Source organism: Lycium ferocissimum, chromosome 9 (assembly GCF_029784015.1).
Source record: "Lycium ferocissimum isolate CSIRO_LF1 chromosome 9, AGI_CSIRO_Lferr_CH_V1, whole genome shotgun sequence".
Classification (NCBI taxonomy): Eukaryota; Viridiplantae; Streptophyta; class Magnoliopsida; order Solanales; family Solanaceae; genus Lycium; species Lycium ferocissimum.
Genome location: NC_081350.1, coordinates 17,597,245 through 17,621,568, shown reverse-complemented (window position 1 = coordinate 17,621,568; position 24,324 = coordinate 17,597,245). Strand labels below are relative to the sequence as shown.

At 38.8% G+C, this 24,324-nt stretch overlaps 2 protein-coding genes across 8 annotated transcripts; one reads left to right on the top strand and one right to left on the bottom strand.

Annotated features, from left to right (window-relative positions):
- The first annotated feature begins 2,494 nt into the window (after window positions 1-2,494).
- Window positions 2,495-9,705, top strand: LOC132069259 (syntaxin-61-like). The gene is made up of 4 exons (XM_059462666.1): window positions 2,495-2,945; window positions 8,916-9,006; window positions 9,159-9,224; window positions 9,345-9,705. The coding sequence occupies exons 1-4, from the start codon at window positions 2,779-2,781 to the stop codon at window positions 9,453-9,455; spliced, it is 435 nt and encodes a 144-aa protein (XP_059318649.1). The 5' UTR covers window positions 2,495-2,778; the 3' UTR covers window positions 9,456-9,705.
- Window positions 9,706-14,353: 4,648 nt separating this feature from the next.
- LOC132029756 (peptidyl-prolyl cis-trans isomerase CYP95) lies at window positions 14,354-24,324 on the bottom strand. 7 transcript variants are annotated; one of them, XM_059419096.1, is made up of 14 exons: window positions 24,164-24,324; window positions 21,728-21,847; window positions 21,571-21,625; window positions 20,535-20,623; window positions 20,179-20,203; window positions 19,684-19,722; window positions 18,466-18,583; window positions 18,225-18,352; window positions 17,775-18,087; window positions 17,468-17,577; window positions 16,197-16,404; window positions 15,206-16,120; window positions 15,045-15,110; window positions 14,354-14,966 (listed from the first exon to the last, which is right to left on the bottom strand). In XM_059419096.1, the coding sequence occupies exons 2-14, from the start codon at window positions 21,800-21,802 to the stop codon at window positions 14,666-14,668; spliced, it is 2,442 nt and encodes an 813-aa protein (XP_059275079.1). In that variant the 5' UTR covers window positions 21,803-21,847; window positions 24,164-24,324; the 3' UTR covers window positions 14,354-14,665. The 7 variants fall into 7 exon arrangements, with proteins under 7 accessions (XP_059275079.1, XP_059275080.1, XP_059275081.1 ...); XM_059419097.1 differs by having other exon boundaries at window positions 15,206-16,108; XM_059419098.1 differs by having other exon boundaries at window positions 15,206-16,102.

Here is a 24,324-nt window from a genome sequence, read left to right as displayed (position 1 = left end):
AAACCAAGGGTTCTAACGAAGGAAAAAAAATTAAAGACCACCAATTTAATGGGAAAAAAATTAAAGACCGCCCCAAAAAAAGGGCATTCCTGCGAATTGCCCCCAAAAAAAAATCTAGAGTTGAATGCATCAAATGGGCCAGTTGATTTATGGGGAAAAAACATAATTGTGCGTTATTTTAAAATATTTACAAAAGTTTAGCAACATTATTGAAATTACAAATCGTGTCAACTATAGTTTATAAATCGTGTCAGCTATAGTTTGATTATGTTTTATGTTCCTTCCAAAAGATACATTAGAATGACTTCTATATGTGTTTATATATGGTATAATAATGGTATAATATATATATATATGTGTTTATGTTTATTTATGCATTTTTATTTAGAGAAATATTCATGGTGTATTTTGAATAGGTAATATATATAGTATATTTCAAGTATAACTATCATTATACTCATAGTATTACTAGTATAATTAGTAGATATTATTATACTCATAATATTACTGCTATATTAGTAATATACATTTTGATATATACATGAGTTCAGAAAGAACAGAAAAAGAAGTACCAAGATACAATAACCAATTGAGAAAAATGAAGAATTATGAGAAATCAAATGCAACAACTTAAGATTTAAACATGCAAACTACGATCTTTTATAGAATCAGGGGCGGAGCCACACTATAGCAAGGTTGTTCAGCCGAACACCCTTCGCCGAAAAATTATGTTGGATATATGGTAAAATTTTGTAATATCTTGTTATATACCGAGTAATGAACACCCTTGAAACAATTGTGAGTTGTAGCTTAACAGTGAAGGGTGTTCAAAGTGAGGCTGGGGCCATGAGTTCGATTCCTTGCTGAAACAGTTGTGTTAAGCATTTTTATTTTTACTGAAAAGCAAAGCTTGTTTGACAAGCATTGCATTTCTTTCGAATTATATCTAGGTTGTCAACTCAAAGGCCAATTTACATTGCCAATTCCCTTTTTAACGATCTATAATCTTTCTAACAGCCTGTTTGAATTGGCTTATAAGTTGGTCAAACCAGCTTATAAGCCATTTTTAACTTATTTGAGTGTTTGACAAAAATAAAAAACAGCTTAAATTAAGTTAAAAAGTGTTTAAAATAAGCCAAAACAAAAAATATTTATATTCTAGATTTCATTAATATGTACTAATTTATATATATATATATACTTGAAAGTGCTCTGCTAAATTTATAAAAGTATTATTTTAAATTACTTGAAATTGCTAGACTGAAATAAGAGTATTATTTTAAATTTCTTTTGTTTTCACACCGCGTGAAGCACAAATAATTTTACTAGCTTTATTCAAAATCAAAGTACGTTTGACTTGCTTTTTAATTACTCAACTAAAATTTTCAGTGAAAACTCAAAACCACACTCATTGAAAAAAAAAATTACTTTATAAGTTTGAACACCCTTAGTCAGATTCCTAGCTCCGCCACTGTATAGAATGCTCTTGCTTCTTTCACACAAAAATTTCATTTTCTCCATGTCAATAGTAAAAGCATAGAAGAATTTATGACTTTTGGGATACTTATTTTAGCGAGAGAAAGGGGTTTAGGGCGGGTTGGGGAGGGACTAATTCCTTAAAATTATCGTTGTTCATAAATTTTTGCTATTAAAACTCCACCAAAAGCACCATCAATTTTTATCCTAAAGCATATAGTAGTGGGTTTGAGGGGGATAGAGTGAATTTGAGGGTGAAAGGGAAATTCAATTTGAAAGCTATACACGGATGAATTTTGGAGTTATAGGATGAGAGAGAAAGCATAATATATATATATATGGTGTTATTTTTGAAAAACTTTAAAAGCTGTGCTATTTATGTGTCAAACTTTAAAAGCTTGACCTGTGATGTAATTTTCACTTGATTGATTGTATTTGGGCTATAGAGAAAAGCCTAAATATGTACTGCACATAGGCCTTTATTGTATATCAGCCCAATTTCATGTTCTCTTTCTGTTTTTGCGTTAATGGCCTATTTCAAACTTCTCTCCGGTCCATTCTCTGGCGACGCTGCGTTTATTTAGTTTGAATTTTGATAATTTCAAATGATATAAAATACCGTAAGTAAAGCTTGCTTCTTTTCACTATTTTGGCACATCTCATTTTGTACTATTTCTAAGACAACTTTAAGCTTTTATTCTTCGATTTCGTGGATCAAACTTTCTCGTTTGAGTAGAATTGTTACAACTACTGCTTTGTTTTGATGCCTATATTCACAATTATATGATTTGTGCAGGTAAACATTGTACTATTGGTGAGAACATGTCTTCAGCTCAAGATCCCTTTGATATTGTCAAGGAGCAAATTCAAGAATCTCTAAGTTCATCTTCTACTATCTAGTAATATTCTAATAGTCTTGGAAAAAAAAAATTAGCTTCTTTAATGTGTTGCACCTGTCTTAACTCTTAAGCTCGGGTTATGAATCTGTACTGACAAATCTGTCGATCTTTTCTCTGGGGATGTGATTCGATATTGATCTTCTGCACCTTTAACTAACTTCATATCCTTTTATCGATACTAAGTTCCTGTTTTCTTGATGAGAAGGTGGATGAATTGGACAAAACAATTGTTGTTGCAACGAGATCTGCTTCTTGGTATGGTATTGTTCATATCGAGCTTGATAAAAGAAGAAGATGGACCAGCAATGCCCGTGCTCAAGTATAGCTGTTGATGCCATATATATATATATATATTCTCCTTTTTTCCTTAAAATAAAAGAGCTAATTTAATTAGGTAGGAAGCATGAGGAAAGCAGTAGTAAAGGAGTCAAATGGGACAAGTACATCTAATCTTAATGAACTGTTGAGACTGCCAGATTCTGATCAGAATGAGCGATCTGATGCATACTCTGCCCGAGATAATGATGACTTCATATCATCAGAATCAGATAGACAATTGCTTCTTATGAGGTAATCTTCCTTGCATTTATTTCCTCAAATATCATGTTTATACTGATCGATAATCCAATCTCATTGAAAATGTTGAGATTGAGGCGTAGTAGTTGTCACGGAAAGTGTTGCATGCAGTTGATCCATTTATATTTTGTGAGGAAATGCCTTCTCATATCGATATAGAACAAAAAAAGATAGAAAAATCCGCTCACTCTCAACAAAGAAGTAGCTCCAGCTACCAGAATTTGCCATAATCTTGATTATCATGTGGTTCTCCACTAATGTAGGAGTCTTTGGGTTGAGATCATGTAGGATTTTTATAAGGTTGTAGTGTAGGCTTTGGGACGGGTGGGATACATATAGATAATAGTGACTTAAATCCCTTATGTGGAGAGTTTGGAAATTAAGAGATTTAAGAATTTTTGAAGGAAGAAGTAGCTCTGTACAGAATTTTAAGATGAAGAGCTTTTTTCTTCTTCATTTTTGGTGTAAAGAATGTTTTGTGGAGGAGGTATATCCTTAGTAGATCTGATAGGTGCTTTGTAGCGGTTAGGATTTCATAGTTGGATCTGCTGCCTTATTTCTCTGTGTGACTGTATCTATTGTTCTGGCACTGTCCTAGGGCCTCTTTTAAATATACAAGTTACCATTTTCAAAAAAAAACATTTAACATATATTATGCATCCTGATAATAATATTTAAGTCGACTAGAAGCAGAAACTACTCCTAGCTGAGCTCTTGCTAAAGAGCTCGTAAAAAATTGTTTCATTATTATTTACATAGCACACCCACGTTATTTCACTGAGACCAACCAAAAAAAAGAACACAGCCATCCAATAATTTAATTTTTTTCCTAGACTGGGACTAAGCACAAAAAGTGTTACCTCCACACTTAAATCTCACATAGTCCTCTATGTAAAACTCAAGTTGGGGATAGCTGTTTGGCGTTCTCATGGTTTTCAATTTTATTTATTCTCAGTCATCATGTAAACTTTCAGAAAGCCTGTTTTCTTTATGTATCATCAACGTCCCCAAGATCTTTATGTCATAATCATAACCAGTCTGCCTTTGTCCTTTTAGCTTTCTGAAATTGTCTGCTCAACTTCATTAATACCTACTAAATTATGCAAGACGTTAATTAACTATGTGATAGACTATGTAAATATTCCCTATATTCCCTTCCTTATGTAAATATTCCCTTCCTTATGTATTGTAATTAGGTCCTATAATTTAGCCTAGTATCATTATACCTACTTTGTATATAAGGACTTTCATACATCAATACGGATTACGGATTGATTTCCTACATGGTATCGTACTAGGTTTCCTTCCAAAACCCTAGCCGTCCACCTCTCTCTCTTCTAACCCTAACCCTAGCCGTCCCTTTCCTCCTTCCTCTTCTCCCCTTCCATGGCCGACAACAAAAATTTTCATTCGCTTTTTAACCGTCACGAATGTGAAATCCTTAATCCCAATCACTCTAGACATGGAAACCGGCCATTATCACGAACGGGCGACCCTTTTCAAAGTCCTAGCCCGCGTTCGCTCGTCCTCGAACACATCATACCACCCATCGACACCGCCGAACTCACCGCGTATGACGCAACAAAGGCCGCTAACCTTCCACTCGGAAACGCCTCAGATGCGGCGGTCCTTCAACGGATATACGCCACCGTCTCCCATGACATTCTTACCTCTATTCTCGTGGCGGATGATGTTGCCGAGAGAGGCTTGGAATCGCGTTGCTCAACTTTTCCAAGATAATAAACACTCACTTCGGCGGCGTACCTGAAACCGAATTCACCACCACAAAAATGGCCGACTTCGGCTCGTTATGGCCTATTACAATAGGCTCAAGTCTCTCATGGATCGCCTTGCCAATGTCGGGTCGCCCGTGTCCGATCAACGTCGGTCCCCGCGACTTCCTCGCCGCTTACACGGGAGACGTATGCACACTTTGTCACCACCATTCAACAAAAGATGTTTTGCCTTCTTTCTCCGGCCGTGCTCCGGACTCAAGCTCGAAGACGCGGCGCCCAAGGAACGTGCCCCGTGATTCCAACCCCGCGCTCTCTTTGATAATGATGCTCTCTCCACCGCCGGCGGTAACAATAATTCCGCTAACCGTCGTGATAATAATCGTGGCAGAATTCTAACCAATGTTGGCAAAAATAACAACAACAACGCCAACCGCGGAGGCGAGCGGCCGCGGCCGAGGTGCGATCCGATGGCAGGCCCGTCGGGGTGGCCGACGGACACCACCGCCGGGGGCTACCATCGTCCGCTCGGCCGCCCAAAGAGGCACACGCCCCCTCGCCCGTATCCGACGAGACAACAGCCGGCAGCGGCCAGCGACCCGCCACGTCGCGGCCGGGGCCGGCATTCTTCGCGCGGTCCCCGCCTCGGCCGGCAGCCTATGCCACGCACGTTCCTCCTAACTCTGGGATACACTCCGACAGACGTGCGGCCTACGCACACTCTATCCATGCATCAACCGATGACACCGTGCTACGGACACCGGGCGACTTCCACACACGACCGCCAACTCAGTACTCTCACGTCTTATTTTAATTTGAGCAATAATTTCGGCATTATTGTTGGTAACGGTAAAGCACTATTCCAATTCGAGGTTATGGTCATACATCCCTTCCCCCACCTAATGCTCAATTACGTCTCCGAAATGTTCGCATGCTCCAAAAACTCATCAAAAACCTTGTTTCCGTACGTAAATTCACTAAGGATAATAATGTTTCGTCGAGTTTGATCCTCTTGGGTTTTCGTGAAGGATTTACCGACGGGGGAGCCGTACAATGAGATGTGAGAGCAAGACCGGGAATTGTATCCTCTCAATGCCACGGAATGGTCCACTCCACCATCCACCTTCCTTGCCGCATCACCTAGCTTGTGGCATTCCCGCCTCGCCATCCGGAAAAGCTATCCTTAGTTCTCTTCGTAGTAATGCCTTAATTGAATGTAATAGGCCCGTACTTCTTTTCGCACCTCTTGTCCTTTGGGAAACATGTTAAATTGCCATTTTATGATTCGTTGTCGTTTACTACTATGCCATTTGACATCATTCATAGTGATTTATGGACATCTCCTATTTTAAGTTCTAATGGGCACCGCTATTACGTTTTCTTTCTTGATGATTATAGTAATTTTCTTTGGACTTTTCCTATCTCTAACAAGTCTCAAGTGTATTCCACTTTTCTATCTTTTAAGGCGTTAATACGAACTCAATTCGAAAGAGACATTAAAAACATTCAATGTGACAATGGGCGGGAATTCGCAAATGGGCATTTTCAATCTTTTTGCGCCTCAAATGGTATAAATTTTCGGTTTTCTTGCCCCCATACATCTCCTCAAAATGGCAAAGCGAACGAAAAATTAAATCCATTAACAACATAGTGCGCACTCTTCTTGTCCACTCCTCCGTCCCCCCTCTTTTTGGCATCATGCTCTCCAAATGGCCACATACCTCCTCAATATACTTCCTACCAAAGTCCTTAGGCACAAATCACCGACGCAAGTTCTTTATCAACGAACCCCCTCCTATTCTCATCTCCGGTTTTTAGTGTCTATGCTATCCTCTTTTCCGTCTACGACTATTCATAAGTTCTGCGAGATCCACCCCGTGTGTCTTTTTGGGCTATCCGTTGAATCATAGAGGATAAGTGTTATGATTTGTCCACCAACAAAATCATCATCTCACGGCATGTCATCTTTGACGAAACTCAATTTCCTTCTCCAAACCGCACTCCCCCACCCCATCTTCCTATGAATTTCGGGGACCATGGAATTTCCCCGTATACCTTGCATTTTCTCGTCTCCACCTACTCCTCCCGTCGTTCCTGGTCCACCCCTCACCCGTCGCCGCCTCAGCCGGACACGCCAAACAGCCCCTCCCACCGTCGGCTCCGCCCCGTGATCGCCGCGTCCCTAAACCCCACCGCCCCACCCGTCGTTGCCCTGCCAGTCCCTAACCCCCACCGCCCCACCCGTCACCGCCAAAGAACCCCCTCCCGCACGGTTACTGTGGCCAACGCGGGATCTTCAAACCCAAACAACCATTCAACCTTAATACTTCCAACCCTTCTCTCCATCTCGCCTATCCCGCGAAATCCCGCGCGTTCTAAATGACCACAATTGGAAAGTCGCTACGGTTGATGAATATAACGTTCTTAACTAATAATAAGACGCGGGGGAGTTGGTTCCACGTCCCCCGACGTGAATCTTATTCGTTCTACGTGGATTTGTCGTCATAAAAAGAAATCGATGGTTCTTTTGAGCGGCACAAAGCCCGTCTTGTACGTGATGGAGGTGTCTCGACGAGTTGGAGTTGATTGCGACGAGACTTTCGATCCGGTTGTCAAACCAGCCTACTATTCGCACCGTCTTGAGCATTGCGCACTTGCACACCTCTTGGCCCATTAAATCGGTTGGACGTCGAATGCTTTCTCTACACGCAATCTCAACGAGACGGTTTATATGCATCGGCCTATTGGGTTTAAGGATCCCAAGCATCCCCATCATGTCTCCGTCTCTTGGAAGTCGTTGTACGGACTTAAGCAAGCTCCCGTGCGTGGTTCCTACGCTTTCACAGACTATGTCTCCACCATTGGTTTTTCACAGCAGCCGATCCGATCACTCTCTCTTTATTTATTGCCGAGGTTCGACATTGCTTACATTCTCGCTATATGTTGACGATATTATTCTCACATGACTTCCTCGGATGCTCTCGGAAATCCATCGTGTCTCTCCAGTGCCGAATTTGCTACGAAGGATTTGGGCCCTCTCACTATTTTCCGGGTACGTCGTTACCGGACTTCACATGGCACGTTTCTCTCTCGAAGAATTACGGCGGTATATTATAGAGCGTGCGGGCACGACCGTAAGCCCGCTCGACGTACGGCCGACACCAACTCCAAACGGTGCCGCGGCCGGCCCTCGCCTCATACGATCCCACCCAATATCGTAAGATTGGCGCGCTTACGCACTCCACATTCACAAGCACCGTACATCTCCTACGCGGTTCAACAAGTATGCCTTCACTGTACGATCCTAAGGTTGCCCATACGCATGCTCTTAAACGCGTAATCCGATACATTCAAGGTACTATCGAGTTTGGTCTCCATCCGTACAAATCCTCCGTCGCTCTCTGTCTCTTATACGTACGCGATTGGGGTGGTTGTCCGCACACTCGCCGATCAACTTCTCGGTTATCGTGTCTTCCTCGAGATAACCTCCTCTCACGGTCATCCAAACGCAACCTACCTTGTCCAAGTCGAGTGCCGAGGCCGAATATCGTGGCGTCGCTAATGTCGTCTCTCGAGTCCCGTTGGCTTCGCAACCTCTTGGAGCTCCGCCGTCCCATCCAGGACACCACATTGGTTTATTGTGATAACGTTAGTGCCATATACCTATCGGTGTAATCCGGTTCGAGCACCAACGCACTAAACATATGTGAGATGGACATACATTTCGTACGCGAGAAAGTTGCCCGTGGCGAAGTTCGTGTTCTTCACGTCCCGTCCCGTTACCAGATCGCAGATATCTTCACTAAAGGTCTTCCGCGCGTGCTCTTTGATGATTTCAGAGACAGTCTAAGCGTACGACAACCTCCCGCTTCGACTGCGGGGGTGTGATAGACTATGTAAATATTCCCTATATTCCCTTCCTTATGTAAATATTCCCTTCCTTATGTATTGTAATTAGGTCCTATAATTTAGCCTAGTATCATTATACCTACTTTGTATATAAGGACTTTCATACATCAATACAGATTACGGATTGATTTCCTACACTATGGACTATGTGGCAGAATCTTCTATTTGATATTGTACTATGGCGTTCTCATGGTTTTCATTTTTATTTATTCTCAGTCATCATGTAAACTTTCAGAAATCCTGTTTTCTTTATTTAGCCATGGGAGTAGATTGCAGCTACTTTCTGGGGCACGTCTGACAACAAAATGGATGCCCTGTGCAGGCAACAGGATGATGAGCTAGACGAGCTTAGTGCTAGTGTAGTTAGAATTGGAGATATCGGGCTCACCATGCATGATGAACTTCTTGCACATGTGAGATTTAGTTACTACTAGTGTAACCTGCTTAATCGGTTGCTTGAATTTCTTGGTACTTAACAAATGCAGCAGCTTTACTAATTTTCTCAATCTTCTATTGAAACTCCTTTGGAGGAAAATGTAGTTAAATCAACATATGTTCCTTGCAGGACAAGATCGTAAATGAATTGGGCATAGAGATGGACAGTACATCTAATCGTCTTGATTTTGTTCAGGTGATTGCCAGTGCTTCTCTAGTTTTCAAAATTCTCTCCATTTGTTTGAGCGACATCCTCTATGAACATTTATAACTGTTAGTAGTATTCTGATCATGCGGAAACCACAACTTGGTGTAGAAAAAGGTCGCCATGGTAATGAAGAAGGCCAGCGTCAAGGGACAGATGATGATTATCTGTTTTCGGATAGTTTTGTTCATTGTCCTTTTCGTTCTAGTTTTCTTGACCTAGTTTCATTTGTTTTCTGATAGTTTTGTTTTATTCCATTCATTCTGATTTTCTCGACCTAGTTTCATTTGTTTTCTGATAGTTTTGTTTTATTCCATTCATTCTGATTTTCTCGACCTAGTTTATGTATGTATTGTTAGGGAATAATAACTGGCTTCCATACATCATATATAAATTGAAAATCCGGGCATCGAAACTAAGTATAGATTTTGTCATATTCTAACAAAAAGCGAAATAATAGTAGAGTATGTTACTTTGGACTTGCTTACAATTTGTGTTGGATTGAGAGGCCATATTACGAGATATATTTTTATATGAACGCTTGAGCAGCTACGTATTACTTCTTCGTTTCTTTTCACTTGTCCACTACGCATTTTACACTCCTCTTAAAAAGCATTGATCAAATGTTTGTTTTACTAAATTACACTTACTAATGTTAATTAATATCAATTAATACTCTCACTAATCTTCGGATCATCAAATGTTGCCCTTCGCCCCTCTGATGCCAGACTACCTAAAATTAAAGATTTTGAGCTTGCATATTTGAGTTTTTCTTTTAGTTTTTAAGTATGTTGAAGGATTGATTTAGTATGCTAAATCTTGGATGTCAATATATTACTAAATTAGCACTCGTTAAATAAATTACCTTGTTTAATTATGTAAAACATTTTAAAATGTTTGAATTAGTAAATGTGTATAGGCCGTCAAACAGACAGAAATAGTGAAGCCAATCAAACGCTTATTTAATTTCATCAAGCAGTGAAAATAGATATGGATATTGCCTAATAAGGTAACCATTTAAACTGCTGCTGAATTCATGAACAAGCAAGAAACAACTTGCCAACAAGTGGCCATCCATTTTTTCATGGTTCATATTTGATTAGAGAAAAAACACCCCACCTATTGGGACATCGACAAATCAAAAAAAGAAGTTCCGATTTGGAATTTTTTGTTATCCCAACGAAGTGAAACTAATTTAATTTTGAAAACATGTACAGAAAGAAAAGCAAAAATAAAAGCCGAGACAACGGGATTTTTTTTTTTTTTTGGTCATGAGACATAGAAAACAAATACCCTTCCAATGTTGAGACCAACAAGTATCTTAGGGGAAATGATATTATGTCTCTCAACTAACCTAGTTTGTGAATATCGAAATAGCTTGTGTGCCTTTCTTCCATCCCAACACAAAGCTCAGAACTAGCATTGAGACCCTTTGAATTAGTTGATTCTTAATAGATAATAAAAGCTTTAAGGGCAAAAAAATATTTCAAATGTTGAAACTGATTTTATTAATAAACAATTAAATATTCAGATAAGTACGTTAAGCTAAAAATAAGCAATCAATATATTTGATAAATAAAAATGCTGATATATTGTTTAACAGTTAAAATTATCAAAATACCCACAAATTTAAAAGTATCTTTGTAAAGAAAAGGAGGAACGATGAATAAGAGGCGAAGGGGAAGTACGGGATTTTATTTTGGCAGGGTATTTGGAAAACTAATAATAATATTAAGGATAAAATAGTAAAGAATTTGGTCAAATCAAAAGTACTTATAAGCTGAAGGCCATAAGTTAGGGAGGACCAACTTATTGCTTTTGACTGATTTTAACCTATAAACACTTCGGGGTACCTTCCCAAAGTAGAAAGCTTTGCCTTCAGCTAAAAACAATTTACTTTTTCATATCAAAATTGCAAGACAGTGGCATCAAAATTATTTTGCGTGGTGAAATAGCATATTCACAATAGGTATACAAATATTTACAATGGATGTATGTTCATATAAAATTGAACAAAACTAGGAAGGGTCATGGAGGATACAAGTAACATACACACTAGAGGAAAAAATTAGTGAGGTCTTTGGCCACATCATATATGTATATCTCTACATATATATGCTTGAACATGCTATATTATAACAATTGAAGGTGCTCTAAAGGAGCCAGGTATCTTAAAAAAATAAAAAAAATCATAATCTGCAAGAACCAAGACGAATGTAGTTATGAACAAACAAACAATATAAACGGATGCTTATATAGACGACACCAACTAGCTAGTAATAGTGCCTGATTGATGTTTGTTGTTGCACCTCGGTCGTTTTCAAGGACCAAAGCATTAAAAACCTTCTGGAAGTGATAACTTTTACAAACTTGAGAAACACGGAAGTCTACTAAATTCATTACCTTATCAGGCAAAGCCTGATTAGCTTGTGGTATAGTGGATTCAAAACCAGCAATTTTCCTTCTAGTGTTTTTTTCAATCCTCAGCAACCAGCCGCTGCTTCTAAACGTCAGGGAGTTGGAAAAGATAAAAGGTGCTTTCAATTAATTAGTACTCGTTAAAATAGGTCGAAGAATTCATTTAGTATGTTAAATCTTGGATATCAAAAGTTTAATAAATTTGTACTCGTTAAAATAGTATGCCACACTTAACTTAGGAAGAACGAAGCGAATTATCCTTGTTTAAGTATGTGAAACATTCTAAAATATTTGAATTAGTAAATGTGTTTCTTGCATTTCTGGAGAAAAAGAATAGGTCGTCAAACAGACATAAACAGTGGAGAGAATCCAATCAAATGCTCATAGAATTTCATTAAGCAGCGATTGAAATGTAGTTGAAGAGATCTTCAAGACGGAGTCAAAAAGCTACGAGATGTTGAAAATAGATATGGATACTTCCGAATAAGGCAACCATTTAAGGTGTGTTCGGTATGGAGGAAAATGTTTTTCACGGAAAATGTGTTTTTGAAAAATAAGCGAATTTCTATTTATTTTCTCACCTTCGGTTGGATAGTAGAAAATAAGTGAATTTCCAATTATTTTCTCATGTTCGGTTGAGTAGTGGAACATAAGTGAATTTCTTACTTATTTTCTCATGTTCGGTTGGTTGGTAGAAAACATTTTCGGAAAATACCCACCCAAGCCCCACCAACACCACCCCAACCCCACTCCTCCATACCACACCAACCCCCACACCCACCCCACCCCAAGCACCCACCCACAATACACACTTCATCTTCACTCACCCCTACCCACACCACCGCTCCATTTAACCCCCCACCCACCCACCTCCTCGCAAATTTTCTATTGTATATATTTTATTTTACTTTTATAAAAAATTTATGAAAAATGAGAAAAAATTTCTTACCCATCTGCTGGCTCCCACCCCACACCAAATTTAACCACACAAACTTTCCAACATTATAATTTTTTTATAAAAGTAAAATTAAATATGAAGTAGAGAATTCGAGACTTGGGGGGGGGGGGGGGGGTGCGTAGAAAATCCCCACCAAAAAAAAAGGCCTTGAAACTTTTTTGAAAAAGAATTTTTTTGGAGGGGGTGGTGCGTGGGGTTGTGGGATTGGTTTTGGGAGGGTGTGCACGGGGTTGTGGGAGTGGTTGGGGGGTGGGTTGGTTGGTGGTTAGTGAAATGCCACTGTGGACTTGTTTTTCCTACTTTGATTAGGAAAGTCATTTTCCCCATTTTTCAAGAACTTCTTGTCCTAAAGAAAATGTTTCCAAAAATTTCAACCAAACGAACATGAGAAAATTGGACCATACCAAACACACCCTTAAACTGTTGTTAAATCCATAAACAAGCAATAGACAACTTGGCGACCAAACACCAAACCCCACATTTTTCAGGGTTTATATTTGATTAGAGAACAAACACCCCACCTATTGGGAGTTGGAACATAAGACAAATCTTTAGAAAAATACAAAAGTTCCAATTTGGAACTCTCGAGCCTCCTGTTGTACCAATGTCTATATTCCGTTCTAGGAATAAGGTCAATTTCTTTTCCGGTATGTGGAGTTTTCTTTCGTTCAGGCGTCACCCCAACCAAGTGAAACCAAGATAATTTTAAAAGCATGTACAGAAAGAAAAGCAAAAATAAAGTTCGTGACATAGAAACCAAAATAAATACCCTTCCAACGTTTGAGACCAGCAGCAAGTATCTTAGGGGAAACGAAATTACATCTCTCAACCTGAGCTTACCTAGTTTGTAGATATTGAAATAATATCAGTGCCTTTCTTCCCTCCCATCCCAACACAAAGCACAAAACTAAGAGAATGTTTAAGGTTAGATGATTATAAATGATTGATAAGTTTTGAGTGCGCCCATTTGAATTAGTTTATTGTAAATAGATAAAATCTTTAAGTGTTGAATTGATTTTATAATTAAATAGTTACATGTTCCAATAAAAGTGTCGAAATTAAAAATAAGCACTTAATGTATTTGATAAATAAAAATGTTTTAATTGGTAAAATAACCAAAATACCCTTAAATTTTATAGAAAAGAACGAACATTGAATAAGTTCAGGTTTTATTATGAAAAGGGTATTTTGTGAACTAACAAAAATATTAAGAATAAAATAACATGAAGTTTGGTCGAATCAAAAGTACTTATAAGCCGAAAAGTCACAAGTTAAACAACGACCAACTTATTGCTTTTGGCTAACTTAGCTTATAATCACTTGAGATATTTACCAAACACCCCCTAGCTTCCCCCGCCCAAAGTAGAAAGCAAAACAGCTCTGCCTTCAGCTCAAAACATCAGCCTTACCCAGTGTAATCACACATATGGGTCTGATATTTACAAATTCATACAGAATTGCAAGGCAGTGGCATCAAAATATTTTTGTGCTGCTGCTAAATGCAGTAGCCAGCGAGCTGAAATGACATTCCCAGTTCTCCTTAGAACATTAAAGATTATCATTCCCACAGATTAAAAAAGGCAAGACAAGATTTACTTAAAATATATCTGAAGGAAAAAGAGAGAAGGACGCAGAATATCAATGGGTGAAAAAGTTCCATGAGCGCGAATAGAAGTTCTGCTGCTGCAAATTCAAGCCATGAAAGATGTCAAGGCCAAGCAAAACCAACAAATGACTTCCAAAATAGTCATGTCAAACCGAGAATTCCTCCGTGAAGGAATCCAAGATATATTGCATGATGAATATCATCCAATATTTTGTAAGCGAACAGCGTGAACATTACTCCCTACACCCATTCTACTAGCAGTGCATAACAAATTATTCAAGGCATAAATCAGACAAACCAAACACACAAGTATTAAATATCCAACACGTCGTCCACGCCCCACTACAGGGGAAATATTTCAAAATGTCCAAGCCATAGTCGCAAAATGGTGAAAACCCAAATAAGTATGTCCAGAGTACTACCCAGCAACTACATATATGGTTCTACTACCTATCCCGAATCAGGAGATCCATCTCCATAGGAAACTAGACCTGCCTTCCCAGGGGGACTCGCCGAGGATGATACTGACTTATCTCTGCTGGCCTGCTTTGGTGATCGTGACCCCCCAGATGATCTTGACTCTGATCGGCTTCTGCTCCGAGAAGGTGATTTACGCCGCTCAGCTGATGGTGACCTGCGGTATCTGCCCACAGGAGAACGACTTTGTACGGGGCTTCGACTATAACGACGAGCTCGGTAACGCACGGGACTACGAGAGGGGCTGCGGCTGCGGCTTCTTCTGCCTCTGTATCTGCATTTAGGCAGTCACAGATTAGCATCCCAGACAGATAAATCTAACAAAAATAGCAGATGAACAGAAACACCATACCTGGGCGGCGTTCTTCCTCTAGGCGGACTCCTGTAACGCCGAGGTGATCTTCTGTATCTCGAATATCTTCCAAAAAAAGCCACAGGTTAATATGTATATTAATGAGAAAAAAATTCCATTTTAGTTTCCTGTAAATATTAAGAAAGGCATGTGATGTTCACCTGTCACGCTCATTATGACCATAACGGAATGGCCTAACAGGGGACCGATCAGGAGACCGACTCCTGTATCTACGGACGTAAGAGTAACGCTCACTAAAGCCCCTTCCCCTCCTGACGCGCTTGGGAGATCCATCCACCGAAGGGCTTCTTGAAGAGCTCCTCCCACGTACAGGAGATCTTGCCCTACGACCGACACTACCAGGACTTCTTGAATAGCTGCGTCGATTGTTTCTGCTAGGAGCCCTAACTGGACTTCGGCTTGGGCTTCGCCTAGAAGGAACCCTACCTGAACTTCTGCTTACACTCCGTCGAGAAGACTTAACAGGGCTTCTGCTAGGACTCCTTGCAGAAGGCCTAAGCCTAGAAGGAACCCTACCTGAACTTCTGCTTGCACTCCTCCGTGAAGACCTAACAGGACTTCTGCTTGGGCTCCTTCGAGAAGGCCTAACAGGGCTTCCACTTGGACTCCTATAAGATCTAACTGGTGTTCGACTTTTTGATCTCAATGATTTCCTTGATGAGGTTCTGGGTGGACTTGGACTTGGGGTAAGTCGCCTTCTAGGAGATGCTGAGGGACTTCTGCTGCTCCTTCGTCGTGAATGAGCTTTCACTGGAGGACTCACGCTGACATTTCCTCCCCTCTTGCCTCTCACTGGGCTTCTACTAATGCTTCTTGCGGGACTACCACTGCCACTCTTAACCATGCTGTTGCTCCTCCTCTGTGAAACGCGACGAGGGCTTCCACTGCCACTTGGACTTCTGCTTACACTACGTCTGGATCTAACACTTGGGCTCCTGCTCACACTGCGTTTCGGGCTAACACTTCGACTTCTGCTTAAACTCCTCCGAGGACTAATGCTCATACTCCTACTCATGGTCCTTTTGGGACTTATACTCCTGCTCCTGCATTGACTTCTAATAAAATTCTGAATATGCAAGAACCATTAAGCATAAAGAATAAGTGAATAGCAATGAGAAATGAAGAATAAACCTCGATTTGCCCGGGTGATCATCTACTACATCAGGCTGCCTATCAACAGCTTTATCAGATCTATTTTCCACTTTGGTATTATTGCTTTGACGCTCTCCGTTTTCCTTGGGAAATTCTACCTCCTCTACTTCAAAAATGTCAGTTGCCTCTTTCTTGTGATGAAGAGAAAATGCTTCTCCCTCCTCAAGCGAAGGAGAATGATTTCCTTCTGCAAAGTGTCCGCAAACCAGTTACCCACAAGCAAGTTACATCATATAGATTTACATCATATAGATTTTTCAAAGAATAAAGAAGATTGCAATATGACCAGTATAGATTAAATGTTACTTGCACATTGTAAATGCCAAAATTCTGCAAATAACAGATTTTCAGTACATAATCCATCTACTAGAAAGTGTGTACAATAAAAGCTTTTTGATGGAGATGAAGAATCATAAGTAGTACCATCAAAGAAAGAACTGTACAAAACCGGAAACAATCTTATAAAACGTCAGAGAGTTAAGAAAAATAGAGAAATCAAGACTTGACAGCAACAAGTGAAGGACACGAAAGGACACCGAGAAACAGAGAGAAAGGAGAGCTCCAGAAATTATCTAATTTTCATGAAAATCACAAAGTGACGTGATGGAATTTGCTGGTCAGTTGCTGATATCATAGGTGTATATAAAAGAAGATCGAACAACAGTGTCAATAACTCAAAAAGATTAACTGCAGACTGCCCCCCTCCTGAATTAAAATGTTCACTCATAATAGGATTGAAACCTCGCCTGTTGTGAAACAAATTCAAAGAATGCAACTGCACACACTTAACACAGAACGTTGACTTGGAAAAGTTTCAAATAAGACTTAGCAAATACAATGATTCTGAGGAATCATGCAGTTACGCTTGTTATTTGAAGTAACCTTACACTTGCTTGCTTGTGAGTATTTTTTTAATGCTACAGATAAACTTTAACAATCAGTCGGAAAATTATTATTCTGATTGTACAACTACACAAATTTTTCTACAGTTAATTAACTACGTTCTTGCCCATGGCCTATTGCTGCAATTATACTGGATGGAACCATCTTATGAAAATGCATGAGATTCAAAAGCATGTCAAATTCAGGTTCTCATCTTTTACGGCTCCCAAGTTGAGAGAGTTTTCATGCATCCAAAAGAGTAAATTCTGAATCACATATACAGACTACAGAATTGACTCCTGAACCCAATATGATCTAGGAGTATGTCTATGTTACTGAGGGCATAATTACAAGGTTCTTCGAAATACCTGTTTTCTTTTCCATACTTTTGTGCTTCCCTTCGGAAACTCGTCTTAAACCATTATCCTCTGAACTATTTTCACGTCCACTCTCACTTTCTGAAAGACTCTCTGATGCCCTGTAAAAGAATATTGTAAAGAAAAGAAGAAAAAGAACTTTAGCCTCTTAAATTCACCCACATATTTAAGAGATGGCACAAAATCATTATCTTCGGAGATAATGAAAATATTCCAATTGTTATTACCCATTATTGAACATATGGAACTGCACAACTTAACAAAGTATGGGACAAAGGATAGAATGCTGAAGAGAAACCTTTTTGATTTGCGTTTTGATTTCTTATCACGCCTTTTGCGCCTTTTCTCACGTCGCTTCTCCTTTCTTTTAGCACGTCTATGCCTGTCTCTTTTAGATCTCTTTCTCTTCCTCCGTTTATCATCACTTGATGAGCTAAGTTCAGAATCAGAAGATACATCTGAGTCAGAATCACTATCAGACTCAGAAGACTCGGTATCACTATCTGTAGAGCTCTCTGATTCTGATGTATAGTATCTCCTCCTCTTTTTCCTTCTCTCTTTGGAGGATTTTTTGTGCTTCCCATTTTTCAATTTATTTAGCTTTCTCTTATCTGCACAAGGAGAAGTAAAATCAATAAAGCCTCATAACCGGCAGACTTTTCAATCAACAAAAACTACAGGGGAAAACAACAGTAAAGGAGTGTTTCAAAGCAAACTTCCAAGAGCAATGAAACTTCAGAAGTCTCACCATCAGGTAGCTCGCCGCAATTGATTATCTTCACAGTTACATCAGGCTTTCCCTCTTCATTTCCCACATTCTCAATCTTCTTAAGGACTTCAAGGCCATCAATAAGTTTCCCAAAGACAACACATTTCCTGTAAAGAAAAGGTTAATGCAGCAATCCATAAAAGCAAACTTCCAGCAGAGTAGGAAATTACAATCAGCATCTACAAGAGGCACTATAATTTGTTGAGAAATTATAACAAACCTGTCAAGATGATGGTCAGCCTGAAAGGTGATGGCAAATATAGAACCACGTGCATCACGATCAGCAATCGCCATAGATAGTAGGCCTTGGGAATCATGTTTTATCTTCGGCGACTCATCTGAAATATTCAATTGATTTCACTTGTTACAGTTTTCTCTCAAGAAATTGATTTAATTAGTTCAAGATGTCACATAAAGTAATAAATCTAGAGGGCCCTGCAAATAATGCACCTCCAAAAGGTGATGCTAGACACATTTCATTTATACAATTGACGGAGAAGTAATTACATATGAAGTGCACTATACCATGAACTATAAAACTGAGACCAACAAGATAGTTTTAATTTGTAAAGTATGCCCTCTCCCTAGCCATTATTTCCAAAAGTAACATAACCTACTACAATTGCCTGTGAAGCTGTGTATGTAGAAATTGATAAAAAGGATCCATTACTGAATCTTTCCAAAAGATTCTTCTGTAAGAAGATTACCTAGACCGAGAGAATAATTGAGGTGTCAATATACAGCGAACATAAGATGTCTATATACAGATTACGGTAGTATTATTACCCATAAAAGTACAAACAGGCTTTTTTCTACAATAGAAATTGCCAAGTTTTGCCAATCCGCATTTTTGCCCTCATGACATTTTTTCTAGGTAAATAAATCAGAAATTCTACCATACAGCTGAATACTGGTCTGATCTGATAACCAATTACCTCAGTTCTGCAGTAAAGTTATAATAGATTTCCCTGGGATTGTTCTGAACAAAATGAACCACACAGAACAATCAAAACAAGGCTTAAATCTCTAGGAAAAAAAAGAACTGCAATTTAAATTTCGAATTCTCAAACTATTATAAATTAGAAAACCAAAAACAATATCGACAAAAGCACAGGCAACATAGCATTCATGTCCCCTACCATTATCTGAGAGGAACAATGTCCAATACCAATAGATTGAAGCTCCCAAGCAGCGTAGAATTAGATCAAAGTCAGCCCCAACCTTCACAGGCAATACAAAAGGAAACCCATTTTCTTTCAAGATAATTTTTTGCTAAAAGGAATACACACTGTTGTTTGCGTTTTGATTTACTATTCATTATATCTTAGTCTCCCAAAAATAGTAGGGCATTCATTCAGTAAATGAGACAATCATCAAGCAGTCATAAGATATGCGGCAAATTCCAAAATAAAGGTGGAAACAATAAAAGAGGTCTCACCTGGAAACTTTCCTCCATAGATACTTTCCCCATAGTTCCCTGCAAAGAAGTAGGCACATTAACTCCGGAACTTTAACCAGAACCTGTTGCAGTTTCCTTCAGCCTTGCAAAATTTGTTGACTGAGTCGAGAAATTCTTACATTTTAAAATATGCATATGAGGATCATTTTCAACTCAACAAAAGGCAACACAATTTACAATTAGTAGAAAGACTACGCCAAAAAAACGCATTGTCTTTGTCTGCATGCAGGTACCTCAATTTTGCTGATCTCATTTCACCAACAGATTCTTACAAGGACATACCCAGTATAGTCCCACAAGGGGGGTCTGGGGAGCCTACAGATTCTTATTAGGGCAAAAACATAAATGGTCAAAACTAAACCCAAAATTAGGACTTAAGCTTCAACTAAGATTAGACAAACAAACACTGCATTTTAGCTGACCAACAGCTGAGTATACACAAAACTTAATGTAGTATGTTGATCAGGGGCATACCATCTTGTCTCAGCAAGTCACCAGCCTGAAATAGAGAAGGGAAAAACAATAAGTTAACAATTATAAAAGTACATGAAAACGAGCCTTATAATATGCCGAAGCTCATCAATACAGAGGACAAACAACTCAGGTAGCACAACCTTAAAACTACATCACAAGAAATGCAGTCGTGACCATCAGCCCTGCATCCTACAGCATAAAAAAGGATATCTGACTAAAAGAAACGCCTCTTCTTACCCGTGCTCAACCACAAAGCTAAGAGCTGTGTAATGGAGCACTTTTTTAAGGTAACTGTGCAATGGTGCACATTCAAACTACATGTCAATAACCATTTTACCCAGAACCTACAAACATACCTGAGCCACAGATCCCTTGACAATGCGATGGAAGAAGGTTCCTTTATAATGCAATGGTTTTCCTGTCTTAGAGCTGAGTCCTTTCTCCCCTGAAGAATAACAATTTCTTCCTATATCAGTTGAGGATACCACAGCACTTAACATGCAGATGGATAAACCATCTATGAAAAGGAAGAAGACAAAGATCAGTCCCCACTGGATAACTAGTCATGTCACCAAATTATCTATAAGGAACTAACAACCCTGGCACCTTGAACCAACAGCCAACAGCAACCAGCCAATACCCCAGCAAAGGAAGTTGTTAAGGTGACCTGAACCACTTCTCTATAAAAAAAAATCCTAGGAAATAAGTATTAAAACTGAGCTGACAAACTTCCATGAAGAGAGTTAACATCTAGTAGACTTTATGTACCTGTCACCTGCACTGCAAGTAATTCTTTATCCATAAACTGTTTGCTGGTGAGTGTACATTTTCTTTTTACTTGGAGTTGCCACTTAGCTTACAAAATATTTCCAGGAAGTTCATTATCTATCCTCTTTTTTTGTCCTTTTTTAAAGTACAGTACTTATACTTCTTCTCATGTCAAGGGTAGTTACTTTATCATGGGCAAGCATCATAAAAGAAAGTATTCTAGCACAATTAAGAGAAAATTCAGAGACAGCAAGAAAGATTCACAGATATTCAATATCTAATGGTATGTAACAATTTGGCACCAAAAAAAACAACTTTGGATCTTCAAAAAGAGAGAAGAACTAAGAATTACTCAAAGTGAGTCCCCAACTCCCCATTCTATCTGTCTGATAGAGTTTATCACTTATCCACATATTTTGCAGCACTAACCCAAAGTCATGTTATGGAACCACAAGTCAAGGAAATACAAATAAGGTCTGAATGCAGGTCGAAAGTATGTTAAAGGGAAGAATTCAGCGGAATACGGGCAGGATAAAAGGTCACAGAATAAAATGTAACTAGAAAACCAATATAAAAAACTTAGACTAATATGTGATACATGAGCAGCACTCTTATGTTTGTCACCTGTACAAAGTGCACGAAAGTTTTCTGCGGTTTTTGGAGCAACATCAGTGAAAAGCTGCAAATAAGAGGAATCAAGGGGAGTCAACTGTAAGTATGTCTCTGAGTTCTAATAAATATTTTTAGGGATAACAAAGCCAGCTAGTTGACAGCTTGATACCTCAAAAACCATTCTTTCAACTGGGTCACCATCGATAGAAACATCAAGGAACACCTGTGGTTTCTTCTTACTCATGTTTATGGAACTTGTTACTTCACAACCTCAGGCTGGTAGGTATATCTTCAAATAAGAATTAGGGGAGTAAGAGCATGAGCTATAAAGAAGGTTGCAATTCCACTTGAGCTATGAAAAGGAAAGTTGAGTTTAAGGGGAGCTTGTATAGCTGGTGCAAACTTGTTCACTTCAGACTTGACTATACTGTGCTCTATTAAAACAAAATTCATTTACTTGATACAAACAAAAACCAAAAAGAACAAATAAGAAGGCTGGCTGTTATAATATCTGGTGAAACTAACAACAGTTTTAACTTCACCTAATAACAACAAAATTAAAGACATATATCCAGTAACATAAGGTTAAATTCAACAAACCACGCATCCTCTACCAAAAGATATGCTTGAAGTCTTTCGCAGTATGCAATCATCACAAAAAGGTTGGTCAAAAAGTGCCAAACAAAAAAAATAAAAAAAAATAAGGCCAACACAAGATTTACAAAGATATAGAATAGCATAAAGAGCCAACCATCAAAAAGTAAACGCGCATGAATCTTTATTGCTAAACCAACAATTACCTTTAAAAAGTATAGACACCAACACCAACAAGGAAAAAAAAAAAAAAAAAAACTGTGTTAACTCAACAAGTAATAAAGCTTAACTAGTCCCATCATTAAGTACACAGAGCAAACTGCTCCCCCTAAAGGTTATACTCAGCTAGATTCACGCCCATCTAACAACACGTAGAAAGCAAACTTAGTACGCAGCACCAATTTTTTTTGACAAGGTTAGTACGCAGCACCAATTGCAAAAGAGGACAAGAGGAGAGCGGCTTTCTATAGTATTTAGCCATGGCTTTTTCAAATTCGCTATTTATTTTTCCGACCTGCTTTGAAATGTTTTTCTTGAGCCGAAGGTCTATCGGAAACAGCCTCTCTACCTCCCAAGGTAGGGGTAAGGTCTGCGTACACTCCAATGTTATCAAAAGAGAATAGCACAACAAGTTCTAACGGCTGTTGAGGCTTTCAGCGCAATAAAGAGTGAGCTTTAATGAAAAACAGCACAAATAGAAAAAAAAATACAAATATATACGTTTAGAACAAGTTTTATAATTATAAATACGAATAACAAATATATGGACAACAAAGCTGGAAAAAAAAAGGGTAAAGTGAAATATCAATTGTTTAGTGTAGCCTCTTCAGGAATCACTTATTGGCAAGCAAAAGTATGTCTTAGGGCCTTGATGACGACACAAAAGCGCTCACTAAGTGAGTTGAAGCTCTCAATGTGTTTGAGCCCCGCTTCAGGGTTTAAGCGCGCTTTAAGCATGGCTTCGACAACACTAGTACGCTCTACCCTCCCCGGATCCCACTTGTGGGATTACACTGGGTAAGTTGTTGTTGTTGACAAGAGGAAAGCGAGCCACTTGGTCCCAATATTATTTATAATCTTTGGAACACTAAATTTACCCAAAAACGCTAAGAAATAGTGCAAATCCCAAGAGAGAAGACCGCTTCAATGGACTAGAAACCATCTTACCTGTGTTACATCGACACAGACTGGGGTACATTTACACATCTAGTAAAGACCCACCACCCAGCTTAAGGAGCCAGAAAATGTTTGTGGAAGATGAAATGTCCTTGGATTATCGAAGCTTTTACTTTTTTTTTTCTAAAGATTTACGAGTGGAACTAGATGATAAACTCCCTCAACCACTTTCTACTTGACAAATATTATTTTTTTAACTCGAACAGATAAAATTAAAGGGCAGCCCGGTGCACTAAGCTCCCGCTATGTGCGGTTCCTAGGAAGGGTCGGACTGCAAGGTTCTATTGTACGCAGCCTTACCCTGCATTTCTGCAAGAGCCTGTTTACACGGCTTGAACCCGTGATCTCCTGGTCACACGAGAGCAAATTTAACTCAAACAGATATGGTTTCAAAAAGAAAAAAAACTCAAAAACTTGGAAAAAAATTTGGGCAAACGCCTCATAAATATCCCTAAATTTCATTCAATCAGTTTAGCTAATTTTTTTTTTTTTTTTTTTTTTTTTGGGTATAATTTGAACGATCTGCAAACAGAAACCACAAATTATGATAAATTTCAAACACGAGAACACCAAGACAAATCTCAACAGTTATGCAACCAAAAACCTCAATAACATCAACATTGCCAAAGCCCTACAAAGTACCTAAAACCCTACTGTTTCTCTTGTACCTAATCTCAACTAACACCAGCCAAGTAGCTCAAAAACTAATCAATTAGACACAACAATTTGAAAAAAAAAAAAAAAAAAAAACACATATATAGCACAAATTCATAGTTAATTATAGCATAAAAAGGCGATATAATCTGAAAATTGAGCAGAGGAGAAAGATGGGTACCTGAAAATTAGACATAAAAAGAAAGAGCAAAAAAGATGGAAGTACGCTATGTAAGGACGAGAGCGGCGATAAAAGCTATGCAGCTTTAGGGTTTCTACCTCACTCACTGTCTCAATTTATCTTTCTCCAAATTTTCTACTTTGATTAAAATCTTATAGGGA